This window comes from Durio zibethinus, chromosome 18 (genome assembly GCF_047325235.1).
Source record: "Durio zibethinus cultivar Kanyao isolate XHJ-2024 chromosome 18, ASM4732523v1, whole genome shotgun sequence".
Lineage (NCBI taxonomy): Eukaryota > Viridiplantae > Streptophyta > Magnoliopsida > Malvales > Malvaceae > Durio > Durio zibethinus.
Genome location: NC_143179.1, coordinates 11372995 through 11386908, shown reverse-complemented (window position 1 = coordinate 11386908; position 13914 = coordinate 11372995). Strand labels below are relative to the sequence as shown.

At 35.5% G+C, this 13914-nt stretch overlaps 1 protein-coding gene across 4 annotated transcripts; it reads right to left on the bottom strand.

Moving 5' to 3' along the window:
- Positions 1-117: 117 nt before the first annotated feature.
- On the bottom strand, positions 118-13220 carry RST1 (ARM repeat superfamily protein). Of its 4 annotated transcripts, none has more exons than XM_022894813.2 (25): positions 12769-13217; positions 12394-12678; positions 11872-11955; positions 11457-11736; positions 10706-10956; positions 10230-10413; positions 9929-10116; positions 9698-9798; positions 9229-9304; positions 8317-8448; positions 8150-8231; positions 7492-7564; positions 6379-6547; positions 6099-6229; positions 5904-5995; positions 5429-5520; positions 5135-5350; positions 4935-5012; positions 4595-4777; positions 2756-3655; positions 2377-2673; positions 1483-2139; positions 1194-1344; positions 879-997; positions 118-648 (listed from the first exon to the last, which is right to left on the bottom strand). In XM_022894813.2, exons 1-25 carry the CDS (start codon positions 13159-13161, stop codon positions 283-285), a joined length of 5580 nt encoding a protein of 1859 aa, XP_022750548.2. In that variant the 5' UTR covers positions 13162-13217; the 3' UTR covers positions 118-282. The 4 variants fall into 4 exon arrangements, with proteins under 4 accessions (XP_022750548.2, XP_022750549.2, XP_022750551.2 ...); XM_022894814.2 differs by having other exon boundaries at positions 11457-11733; XM_022894818.2 differs by having other exon boundaries at positions 366-648; positions 847-997; positions 12769-13220.
- Between the last annotated feature and the right edge of the window lie 694 nt (positions 13221-13914).

Sequence of the window (13914 nt, the reverse complement as noted above, 5' to 3'; positions counted from 1 at the left end):
TCGGCTCGATATTTTTTTAGAATTAAACATTTCTTGGGTTGGTGGCTTACCCGTCAATCTAGCTTGGCCCATTTTAGGCCCAAATTCCACCCATTTAAATGAGAATCTTTGGGCATATGGGCAAAACTGGGATATTAAATATTACTCATAATATATATACACATATATATGGAGAAAAAGTGAGCGATAGAAACTCATATCATACAACAAGATCAAATAAGCTTCTGCATATTTCAAATTGATTTTTATGGGTATTTTTCTCCTCACTCCAATGGCAGTACCTCAAATCACCAGCAGCATGTTTGCGAGTCTAAGCTGCTTCTCCAGTGGCAAATAATCTTTCAAAGAAACACAAGTATGATGCATCACACGCAACAGAATCGGAGCCATATCATTTTCGCTGTCGTCAATAGGTTGTGAGCTGGGTGTATCATCACCCGATGATAATTTTATAGCCCAACTGTAAATTCGTTCTGTCGAGGTCAAAAGATAAGAGGTAAAGGTTTCTGCAATGACTTCCCAATTGGGGTCTGAGAGAAGAGAAGTAAGGGTAACGGGCAGATCATTCAGAACAGACGATCGATCAAGAATAAGAAGAGGCATATATTTACAGCAGCTACCAGATAGAAGACCAAGAAACTGCAGTGCCTGCAAGAGGATAAAGGAGAACTTTAATTAGCACAAATTATATGATTAAAAAATAAAAAGCATTAGGGTTAAACAAATTGAAGCATTGGCTAAAATGGCAAGCCACCAAAATCAAACAAATACTCGTATTCCAAATTCACAGTAGTGGAAATATGATTTAGCGAGCACATATGAGCATGGCGGAGAGGGAGAGCAGACCAGGTTAACTTTATCTGAAGATAAGTGCCTACCGTGGTAGGATAACTCGAAACACAACTGATTTCCACCGCATTAACCAGCCATTGTCTTTTAACATTTCCTTCTGAATGTTGCAAAGTTGCTACAACTTCAAGAAGCACACCCCAGGTGCCTGAATACAAAATGTTATAAATTCATCAGAATAACAATCTTCAAGCTGTAGATAAAAGAAAAAAAAAATGAAAAGCACCAAAGCAAACCCCCTTTTCAACATTGTGACAACAAACAAATATTTACAACTTCTTTTTGGAGGCTTGTTCACACTTCATATCTGCATAAATTTCATATTTATATAAAAGAACACTAACCAAGTGATTCTGAATTCAATAAATAAGATTTTATTTTTCCCAGCTCGATCAGTGGAATGGAACCGATCCTAACTAGCTTGGCTTTAGCTTGAATCTTTCTTAGCACTTCTACAAACTGGATATCTCTTTGTACTGAATGCAAATGTGAAACCTGTGATGAGCAAATGGTTAAGAGATCAAAAAGAGTGTAAATTGGAGAATGGAATGGCAATTAATTTGCAAGGAATTAACTCCAAGAAAACCTTTGCTTCAATAAAATAATACAGACGGACAAAAGAAATGTGCATACCTGCAGAAAATCTAATAACCAGCCCTGCCGACCCTTTGCCAAGCATCTAACTGCCTCAGACCACTCAACCGAATTCAACTGATTCACTTCCATAAAAGCAGGAGATTGAGGTGTGGGTAACAAAGAAAAAAGCATTTCCATGCACCTTTCAATATTTTTAATGTATTCTACAGTGTCAAGAGATGCTTCATCCAGACACTGATAGAGACCCTTCCAGCAAGAAATTCGTAATGAACTTTTCTGCTCCGAATCATGTACTTGGTCTGATGTAACTGAAGACAAGTAATTACTCACATCATCCAATAATTTCTCCAGCCTTGAACCTGAGAATAATTTTATCAGGTCAGCCAGATGACTGAGCAGACAAGATTGGAGATTTAGCTCAAGTGTCCTGAATCTAGAAAGGTCAGATAGCTCATCAAGGAATGTTAGGAGAGTATCAAATTGCTTTGCATGGACCAAGGCAAACTGCAAGCATTCCTCCCTTAGGCTTCCTTCCTTACAGGCTATATCTGATGCCAGCAACCCAGTGACTTGAGCTTCATATCTCATACAGCGTCTAACAATCGCACCCCAATCCAAGGTTGGTAACCTGGGAGCTAGTGATAGGCACCTTAAAATAGTGGCTACTGTGCATATATGCATGCTGGTACCTGTCTGAACTTATTGGAGCAAGAATTTATAAACAAAAATTAACAAACTAGAAGTGAAGTAGATTAGGGAAAATAAATAAAAAGCTCACTCCATTAATTAAGGTATGGCGCGGGCTTTCCTAGCTACTTGGAATAAAGGCATAAGAATATCTAATCAACAAAGGCATCCATGGACATCTTAGCCCAGAAAAATAAAATTCCAGTTACCATCAATCAAAACATATATTATGAGGAAACTTACCACAGTGTGATTAAAAGATTTAAGCCACAGACCAAGCTTCATGACAGCACTGTCCTCAGGAACACCTTGTGAAACAGATTTTGAGCCTACAGATTCAGTTTGTGTACCATTAGCACTATTTAATATTTCTCTGGACCAGAGTTGATATCGAAGAAATGAAACTGCCCACGCTGCATTTTGTTCCAGTTGTTGGTTATCAGAATTTTGTGCAATAAGAAAAATCTCTTGCATCAATGATGTTGAGTGCTCTTCACAAACAGGATTCGCAAGTATGGGACCCGAAATATAAGAATGTTCCTGCTGACAAAGTATGTGAGTACAAAATAACCAACATAAGGTAGCTCACATGAACGTCACATAAACAGAATAACACAACTACCTTTTGATCATAACCAGTATGAACAGAGGAGTTTAAAGGATGAAAATCAACTAAATTTCCAGCACCTGCCCCCAAAGCATTAACAACTCCAAACATCCCACCTAAATGGATAATAGGAGGGTAAGGACTAGAGTAACATTTTCTAAACAATTCAAGCAAGCGTTTTACACGTTCCACTTCAACAAAGTGCACGCCTTCACTTAATATGCATGCTAATAGGCTTCCAGCTCCAGCGGTTGATGCCATTAACAAACTCTTGTGAAAGGTGCCAGATTTATTAACAGACAATAACTCAGAAATGAGCTCCATGTAGCCATTGACTAGATGGTCCAGTTCATTATGATCTACCATTTCCACTCTTTGGCAAAAAGCCACCACAAAGGGTAGTGCAAGACAGGATCCTACTGATAAAAGCATCTCAGATTTTTCACTGCTTGAACCAAAATTTTGTACCAAGGAATTCATATGAGGAATCCACGATATGATCAACTCTTTCACCTTGAGCACAGCATCATATGCGCCAGCTCTATATATTGCACTAATAGAGCTCCCCAAACCAATGACAAGACCAGATATGCCCCATATATCATCCTCCAAGTCATCACAATTACCATCTAACAACTCAGAAGTTATACTAGTAACTATATCATCTCTGCTGGCTGGAAAATGTGCAGAGAGACTTTCTAGAGCATTGGCTGAAAAGTCGGCAACTGGACATAACATTTGAGATAATGTTCTAACTATTCTACCTAACAATCTCTCTTCCTGCATCTTGGGGTTTTCTTCATTGGCATTAGAGTCATCTGTAGCTTCAACTCTTGAAAGAAGATCTTGGCAGGAAAATCCCAAGCCAATTCCACATGCTCCTTTTACAAGGCAGCTTTTGCTACAGCACAAAACCTGAAACCAAGCAATTCCAGTAAAATAAACAGCTAATAATTCCATAAATATTTTTCAAGACACGTCAAGTTATCCCTTTAACTAATGATTACAACTACAAAAATTGTTCCGAAGTTCCTCCACCTAATACATACACTATGAAATTCACAATTCCGTCATTGAACATTTTATTCCTTTTCACTCTTCTAAAACAAGGAATGTCCTAATAGCGTGATCTACAAAAAAAACTCAGCAAAGAGAGGAAAAAAAAGGATATGAATGGTAAGGATGGAATGGTTCTACAGAAATAGAAATCCCTGTAACCAAAATCTCTCTCTCTCTCTCTCTCTCTCTCTCTCTCTATATATATATATATATATATATATATATATATATAGAGAGAGAGAGAGAGAGAGAGATCAAGCTCTGAGAGGAACTTGATAAAGATCAAGCTCTGAGAATGAATCAAACATCTCTCTTAGCATGTGGAAATGATAAGCATTATGTAAGAAAACAAAATTGAATGAAAGTGTCACATCCATAGTTCACACTCAACTTTTAATAACTAAAGCAGATGAGATAACACTGTTCTTAAACCATATTAGTAACTAATAATGAATAGTTCCAAAATGATCTGGTCTCTACCCTTCTTTAGTGACAGTACTTCGAACCTATAATTAGCAATTAGCACGCAGCCAAGTTGCAAATTTCCACAGACAAGAAAACCCTTGGGGAATGAGATTAAAACACCAGTTATACCATGCTCACTTCCAATATTCAGATTCTTTTGATAAAAAAACTTGCTTTTTAACTTCTTACCGCTTCCTCACGTTCTATAATAAGTTGACTGTACCATATGATAACAAGACGAATTTAAATTCTTTTATCATGAATCATATTTTCAATGCCCAATGTAGGGAAGAAGGCGGACAATGTCAAAGCCAGTATCAAAGAGACTACCTCAAGAAGTCCACTAATGTTCTGAAATTTCTGCTTATGATCTGTCACATGTAAGGAACTTGAGACCAATCCAAGAGACATGGCAGCTGACCATTGGCAATGTTCATGTTCATACTGAAACAACCAACCCAACAGAAACTTTGAAGCAGTTGATTTAATGGTATGGGCAGATGGTGGCAAGACCTAACAATAGCAAGAAAAAACGGAACATCAGGAGGAATCAATTGTAATTTGTAGGAGAGTAACTTAATCCTTGTCATCTATCTCCACAGTCAAGGAAAATTTTAGCATGGCATCTCATAAGTCTATAGGTGAAGTTAGCATCACTTTGAAATCTCACCGCACAAAGTGCACCAATTGCCAATGCAATATTTTCAGCAGACCTTGGGATAGATTCTTCTGCAACTCGCATCATGCTCTTCATCATAAAATTAGGGACAAACAAGTATCACTTTTGTTAAATACATTCTTTTGAAAGAGGCATAAGAAAATGACTGAAATACAACACAAAACAGCAAGGGCAGAAAGGCAGTTGCAAACCTTCAGAATATCACTAGCAGCTTTAGAAGTTTTATCTGAAACAATAACCAAGACTTTGGCATCAATGGACAAGATATTAGCCCTCATCCAACGTCGCACAAAGGCTTTCCATGATTGCAGTGAAAGAAGTGCAACAAAAATGTTTCTTGACAGTTGAAGAGATGCAGCTATTTGCACCATCATATCTTCATATCCAGAATGGGAATCTTGCAACCCCTAAAACCTTGAGAATGTCAGACTTAACAAGCATGGTAAATTCTAATGTAAAGAAGCTGACAATTCAGATTATCCTACTCTTGCTGTGCCTTGGCTTCTCAAATTGTTAGAAGTAAAGGAACCAGATAATAAGGCTGCACCAGGTAGCTCTCCATCATTACTTACTTTTCCTGCAAATGAATTGGTTATAAAAATGGCTACACCAGTGAATAAGTGCACCTTACAACTAAGAACCCTAACTATCAATACACAAAGACCAACATGCATTGCTCTGCTAAATGATTAAATTTATTGAATGAAATAAATCACTTCCAGCAACATGGGTTTTGGTTTTAGAGAAGAATATGTTGCCAAATTTCAATGCAAGAGTTGAAATATTTTTAACTGTTTTGCAGATGGAGTAACTTTAACTAATTAAGTTCTAATGGACTCACTTGTCATCAGATATATCATAAGAGTGAGGGGGCAAATAATAAGATTTTGGTTCGCAAACCAATCTTTTTCCAAGAACCAAAACTTCTCTAAGAAGGTAGAACAACCAATCTCGCCATACCTGAAGAGAAGATAACCTGTGGAAAGACATCCAACAGCTTCTCAATCTTACTTGCTGGAACCTTTTTCTCCTTTACAAATCTTTGCCGGTTGCTGGAGAAAGTCGATAGAAAATTATGAGCACAGGAATCAGGACAACTTTCTTGAGCAAGTGAAGCACAGAGATGAGCATGTTCAACCATAGCTATTTCATTACCTATGCTCATGTCCTATAATTTTGATTTGAAGTCCTTCCAAAGCCTTAAGTACATCTGGATTTGTCTCAGAAAGAAGCAGATCCATGACCATATGCTTAAAATTTGAAATATTATTCACACTACTTGGTATCTGGAAAAACACTGATTAATTTAGAGGAGATTCTTGTGTGAGTATCTCAAAAATATAATACACTAGAGAAAAACAGCACAAAAACAACAGAGACAGACAGACAGACAGACAGAAAAGCGTAAGACAAAAAAGGTTCCAGTCACTAAAACCTCATATTTGGTTAAGGCCTCGAATGCAGAGGCCTTTGCCTTTGCCCATTGTAAATTATGACCTATCTGTAAGGAGCACCCAACACCCCATACAATCTTCAATACTTCCCTTGAGGCTTCTGGATATGCATCAGCATCCATTGCACCCCATCTTAAAAGAAGGCAGACACTGCCAATAAGCAAATATTAGTGGAGTAGATTTTGAAATATTTTAAATCCAAAGAGGGAATTACAATTTATCTAATTAGTATGTAAATCTTACATAGTATTGTACAAAGAGAATACTGTGAAGCACACAAAATATGCATCAGAATTGACTGTCATATATGCTAGGACCCAAGATAACTTCAGCATTTCAAGGAAGGAGTGACATATTTCCAGAAGAAATCTAGAATTGTTGGCATCATTATGTAAATTTTCATCACGACAAACCAGGAGTTATCTAAGTACCATTTTCCCTTCTTTCTTTTTTTTTTTTATTCTTACACAAGTTTGGCATAAATCGACCTGCTCTTATGACTTGGAACAGCATTTTGCAATCTTTAGCCCCAGACTTATGCTACTGCATCATTCAATTATATTCAATGCTATTCCTCAGCTTGAAAATAATGTGCAGACTGCATTAGGCTATGCTGTGCTGGTTATTTTAAGGTCAAATTATGAAATTAGTCCCTGTAATATGGCAAAAACGAAAATTTAGTCCTTGTACAATAATTTGAACAAATTAAGTCACTCTACTTTTCTGGATTTGAAATTTCAGTCCAAAATGTAACAAAATTAACATTCCATCACTAAGTTGCTAATGTGGATTTTTTTACCACATATTTTTAGGCATAAAAGTTTCACATCAAAAGCCCATGCAGCCAAAAAAAATCCACATCAGCAACTTAATGGGGGGATATTAACTCTGTTAGAATTTGGACTGAAATTTCAAATACGAAAAATAGAGTGACTTGATTTGTTCAAATTTTTGTACAGGGATTAAATCCTGATTCCGGCCAGACCACAGGACTAATTTCATAATTTGACCTTATTTAAAACTCAAGCCTTGCCTAACCCCTCCTACCAATGATCAGGAAATTGGTCTGTCAGTTAATACCAAGACATCTTTACCTATAGGCAAGAACTGGGTCCTCGTGATAGCCTTCCACATACTTTGCAATAACATCCCATGCAGTATAAAAATCTGAATGGATAAAATAAATAGAATATACATTCAGAATACCTCACATAATAAGATTACAAGGAAAAAAAGGAAAACACAAGATATGCAGTTGATTCAAGAAATTAATTTGAACATAACATTGTTAATGAGCCAAACAATTAATTAAGTAAAACAAGAAACTAGAAATTATAATTTGTTAGCATCAATTATAGCATCATAGAATTAAGGACATTTACAAATAATTACTCAGCAACAATCATAGCATTATAGCGATAGCATTGAATTCTTGCAAGTAATTAGTTGGCATCAATCGTAGCACTGTAGCATCATAGCATTGAATTATTGCAAATAATTACTCAGGCTAGAATCTTCTCTATAGCGTTCAATAACTCTAGCAAATTGACACATGAATGCTAAAACCGTTCTTTTAAGCCAGGCCAGCAGAAGGAGAGATGTTACGACTATGTGTAGTCAAATACATATATACTAGATATAGATCTTACAGTGAATTTTTCAACTGAAAATAAAGAACTTAAAATATTTAATCCTCTAATAAACACTGGAAAACGAAAAAAATGCATCTTCAAGTTTGAAAATCAAGATTACCAATCACATCAGCTTCACAAAGGTAGGAAAGACTTTGAAAACCAAGAGCTTGAATTGTGGGATCTGGACTCTCAATGCAAGCCTGATAATTTGAGGAAAATATTAGGGCTCTAAGAACAAGGTGCAAAAGAATGATAAAACAGAAACAGCTCTAGAGAAATTCATACCGAAACAGACAAGATAAGGTCCACGCCTCTATCAGGGTTCTTTCTGCAAACATCCCGAATGGAAATGGCCATACTTATACAGATATTTCTCTCAGACATAAATTCAATGAACCCTTTTGGAAGTAATACTCCCTATACGCCGAGGGCAAACAAATAAGAATTAAAAGACAGCATATACATCAGCCAGAGGAACTAGGGGCAAGGGCCGGAACAACAGTCAATCACCCTAATGCAGGTGTCCAATAATCAACAGGCAAAGCAATGAACATGAACATGTAAACTCTATTTTTGGCTGATGAACATGCTAAAAGCATTTCCAATTGAACTTGTATGAAAACAAATACGCAAAATTTTCTAAATGTCACAACTATCAGGCCCATGCATTCAGCAGGCCCTAGAGCAAGAGTCGATTCTCTTAAAATCAAAAGTTGAAACAAGATGTTAAATTTTGGACATACAGGTAAGCATGCTATAAAGGTCAAATACTAGATTATACTGGCAGGGCCCATCCAACTAGAAACCAAGTTATTTAAAAAGCAAGAGCAATAGTGCTCTGCCATAGGCCTGGTTAGACAAATGCTTGGAAAATTGCAACCTCAGTCTACAAGACTAGACCATTCAGGGTTAAATTCAATTTTATCAGCAGTTGCAAATGTCCAAAACACAAATGAGCAGTGTCCTCCAGATAGAGTTAATTTGCAAATTGAGAAGTTGAAAACATCTCAGCAGTAAATTACCACAATCTTTTTTCTTGTTTTTACCCAAAAAAAAAAAAAAAAACTAATAGCCACACTGATGTACATGAACAGATATAAATGTACGTACATATATTAGAAAAAATAAAATGTACATAGAAACACTAAAAGGCTAAATAGCATGAGGCAATAAGGGAAGAAATGCTACAGTGCTTACTTGCAAACTTCCAAAGGCACGGTCATTGATCTCCCAGGTTTGACAAAGCAAGCGAGTAGCTGTGGCATACAACACTCTGAATAGGAAATAAGTATAAGCTGAGACAGGCTAAAGAAGATTCTTCATGGCAAATGAACAGTTTAATAACTCATCAGAAAACAGCATTGAATCACAAAAATAGAGCTTAATTCATCAAGATGCAAGCAAATGAGTACCAAAAATTCTCAATTAAAATCGGGTTCTTATTGTTTCTCAGAATAAAACTTCTCATAAAATATAAACAGCCACCCTCCTAAGAACACCTAAAAACAGTCATAAAAGTTGGAAAGAGGATATAATTTCTGTGCTGCAATTACTAATATATCATGTAATGGTGTTATAAGCATGGCATACTATAATGACCTTCAGGTCATGGTACAAAAGCTTTGGCCGCAAGATAATGAAGAATGATTATCTAAAGAGCACTTACGGCTTTGCATCCTTGCGCAGCATTGGCAAGAAAGTTTGAACGACAAGTGGAATCATCCCAGACTGTGATGCAAGTGATGGAAGCATTCCCAAAAGCTTTGGCTGCAAAATTTTATTATGAAAAAAGAAAGGAAACAGATGAAAGAAATCATAGGAGGGGGCTCTAATGCCTTGCATTAATGGCACAAGATGAGTTCACACAGTGTTTGGGGAAGTCAGTAGGAATTCTCACCACCATATTCTGGTAGACAACATCTTTTCTGGTGAATATGTTATTATAAAATAGAATGGCTAGCAACAAAGGAACACCCAGTTTTGGATCCATAATTCCAATAGAAGCCAAAGCATCTATAGCAGCACTCCCATGCGATGGATGCATCACCAAAACAGAAGCAATTGCTCCAAGTAGCAAGGGCATTTCTACAAAGACAGATAATACAAACATGAAATAAAGATTTTATCCTTTAAAGCAAATACACTGGATACTTTCATCATCACAAACTAAGGACAATGAAAATTTATAAGCATCTTACCAGTCAGAAAAATTTCGTGAGATCTTGGCACAGGTAGACCTGATTTTCTTCTCTCAACAATCCATAAAGCAAGCTCTTTTAGGTGATAAGCCCAAGATCTTGGTCCACCATGCAGTTCTTCAACATCAGTTTCACGAACAGAAGTGAAACATATAAAAAAAGAACTGGTCAATGAAAATTGATCCTGAAAAACAAAAAATACATAGCATGATTCTTCGATCACCTTTTGCTTCCAATAGTAACAGTATTGTTTTCTTACATCATTAAGATGAGTATCCTATAAAAACTGAAAAAACAAATAAATAAGTATTTTCAGTAAATGGTAAGTTTATTTTGGCTATGATCTTCAACACCAGCAACAAAAAACTAATATTTAATTGAAAACATAGACCGCAAACAAACACTTTAATTCTTCCATTCAACATTATCACCAAAAGAAATATAGAATTTTTAAACTTGAGATCACAAGAACACACCTGAAACCATAAATGTTGCAAAAGCCTGTAAGCTATCAGTTCAGGTCTGCTAATAGATGGATAGCCCCTCTTCTTGGCTAGCTCAATCTTTGGAGTCGTCAATAACTTTACTAAAAGCCTTTCTAAAAGGACAAGCAAATCATTTGCTGCTCCCTTAACTGATTTAGAGGGAGATGAAATGAGGCTGATGATGGGAAATATAACTAAAAGCTCTTCACTAAGTAAATATTCAGCTCCATCAACGACATATTCTACAAAAGTGAGTGCAAGAGTATATTATAAGTGCTATAGAGTCCAGGAATTCAACCCAAAAATAAATAAATAAATGACAAAAGGTCATCCAGCATTCCTCTCACTGTCCACATGCACAAGCATAAGTTAAAGAGAGCGTATATGTCGATTTGCAAAGCATAGCACAAACCAGGATATAGTTAATGGTCAATATATATATATATATATATATATATATATATTTAAGCAGCAAAATATTATAAACCAGAGGTCTAAATTAAACTGAGATACCAAGATAGCTAATAAATTTGAGCAGTTGTCACATATAAATGTATCAATATTTTACACAATTCTTTGGCATGGATTCATAATCAAGTAAAAATTAAGTTAGAAATTTAGAAATACAGAAATAAAAGTTTAGACTACATCAGAAATTCAGTATACAGCAAACAATTTCTGAAGATATAACTAACAGCCCATCAAGAGATAGAATCAACATAGCAATGTTGAAATTGCTTACCAGTTTCACCTTTCCACTTCAAGAGAAAGTGGAGAAATTTCAATATTGAGAGCTGTTCATGTTCAAGCTCAGATTCAATGAGTAAAACAGATAAGGATAGTATTACTGATGATAGTTCCGGTATGTATTGCAGTGCAAGATCTTTCTGGGCAGCCAACATGTGCTTTAATAACTCAACTATAGGCTCAGTCCCACCGGACTGCTTGTAAGGAGATGTATGGAGTGAAAGCACATTCTCTATTAACTCCACCCCATATAATTGAGCTTCAGTAATCAACTGCTAACATGGACCAAAAACAAATAATATGGAATGATAAAAGGCAACAAAAGCAAACCAGTGGCATCATTTAAAAAATGTCAAGTTCCATTTAAAAACATAAGAGTCAGCATGACAAGTGAAGTTTCTAAAACTTACCAATCCTTTTCCAACCAATTGCCTCAAAACCACCACAAACGAGTCAACCACACATTCAGCTACATAACTAAAATTCCTGGTCTCCTGAAAAGTTTCAAATATGTAGAACCTAATAAAAACGCACCTTCAAAGAGACCATAAATTCCAAACTTAAAAGAGAAATAAATTTAGAAATCATAACAAGTTGAATTTACTTAAGCAAAACCCACATTCAACATGACATGAACTTTTTAATCTGAAAATTAATCAACAAAACTCAGCTAGGAAACAAATTAACAGGCCATTTATATATTTATTTTTCATATTTGCTTTCTGCTTATTAAAAATTTCGTAAAAAGTAAAGGCAAAATCATGTAATAAGCATATAGTTAAATGAAACATGTAATCATTCCATGTATAAGTAAAAATTAGGTATCTGCTGCTAACAAAAGTTAAATTTAAATTTGATAGATTACACAAGCAGGGTTAAGAGGATAACAAGAAACAAGCAAGTAAATAGAAAGTTGTAATAAGTAAACTCACCTCTAAGCTTTTGAGAGGGAAAAATTTCAGGCAATTTATAAGTAATCTGAAAATTGGCATTGCCTCGTTACAAATTGAACAGCAAAACGATGCCATTGATGAAATTAACTGTCTAACAAACAAGAATAATGAAGAATCCGAGAAAGGTATTCTTATAATCAAAAAGTTCAAAAAAGGTCTCAAGAATTCGCAGACTTTGACCATTCCCAATCCCTTATTTTTTGCCATAAATAACAAAATTTGATTCACAAGTTCCGATTCAACCTCTCTCCGACTCGAAAGAATCTGAAATTTCCATAAATAAATAATTAAAAAAACAACAATATGGATTAGGATGGGTATGATGATGATAACTCAATTTAACTTAATGTAAACCTTGATGAATGGGTGATCTTCATGGGACTCGGGTTTCCACGACCCGTTACTACGTTCGAACCCGATGCGAACGAGGAAGCCTAATGATTTCACGAAGATTGAGGCGAATTTTGGGTCGGATCCTTCCAATGCTGATTGGAGATCCACCAAGGCCCGAGACAGGTCCAGTTTGAAGTCCAAAACGAGGCGGCAGAGCTCGCGAACTGACTGGTCGACAACGGCGGGGGACGAGGACTGGAGGCATTGGGAGATGGCTTGGGTTCCCGGAATGCAATCCGGTCCGAGGTGAACTGGAGCGGTTCGAAGCTTCGAGAAGATGGAGATTACGGCGAATTTTTGGAAGGACGGTTGGGCAACCCGGGTTTTCTCTAGTAATGAAGTGTATGAGTCCATTTTTTTCGACAGAAGACCCGTCTCGAGTTGGATAATGAGTCATGAGTTGCGTTGGCGGAGCTTGGAGGTGGAAAAAGAATAAGAGTAAGAAATCATCAGTTAAAACGACAACGTTTTGCATTGTTTGAGCTAAGATTTGTTTTAAATTTATTATTAAAATAATAAAACTATTTTATTTTATTTAAATATTTTTAGATATGTTTTTTAATCCATTTTTAGGTAATAAATAATCATATACTATCTATCAAACCCACTTGAAAAACTCCAATTCTACTTATTGAAAGTAGAAAAATAAGATTGATGGAAAATTAATAAAAAGGAATCGAATCTATTCAAATAATTCTTATATGAAGTTAAGATTTAATCAAAATAATTTATCCATTTTTTTAGTAACGTTCGGTGAATAACTAATGCCAAATCCAATTTATCTCATCACTTCGTAAATTTCTCTTTTCTCGTATCTTCTTGAGTTTTGGATTGTGGTTTTTTTTTAAAAAAAAAAAAAAATCTTCTTTGTCTTAAAATATGAACAATAAAAAAAAAAACAAAAATAAAATCTTGAGTTTTGAGTTTTTACCGTTTTAAAGTTTACATGCCATAACATAATTCGGTTGAGTCAAGTTGTTTAAGCAAAAAATTTAAACTCAAGTTTAACTTTAAATTTGTTATTCAAAACTTAATTTGAGCTCAATCAAATTTTAATTTTTAAATTTAAGTTTGATTTAATATAAAAATTAAGTTATTTAAATTCGT

What these genes read in the sequence shown, in the direction of transcription:
- RST1 (XM_022894813.2), bottom strand. Translation starts at nt 13,161, where the DNA reads ATGGACTCATACACTTCATTACTAGAGAAAACCCGGGTTGCCCAACCG. An exon ending in GACCCAGTTCTTGCCTATAG is followed by an intron (nt 6,548 to 7,491) that starts GTAAAGATGTCT and finishes GCTTATTGGCAG; the next exon opens with TGTCTGCCTTCTTTTAAGAT. An exon ending in AATCTTTTAATCACACTGTG is followed by an intron (nt 2,140 to 2,376) that starts GTAAGTTTCCTC and finishes CAATAAGTTCAG; the next exon opens with ACAGGTACCAGCATGCATAT.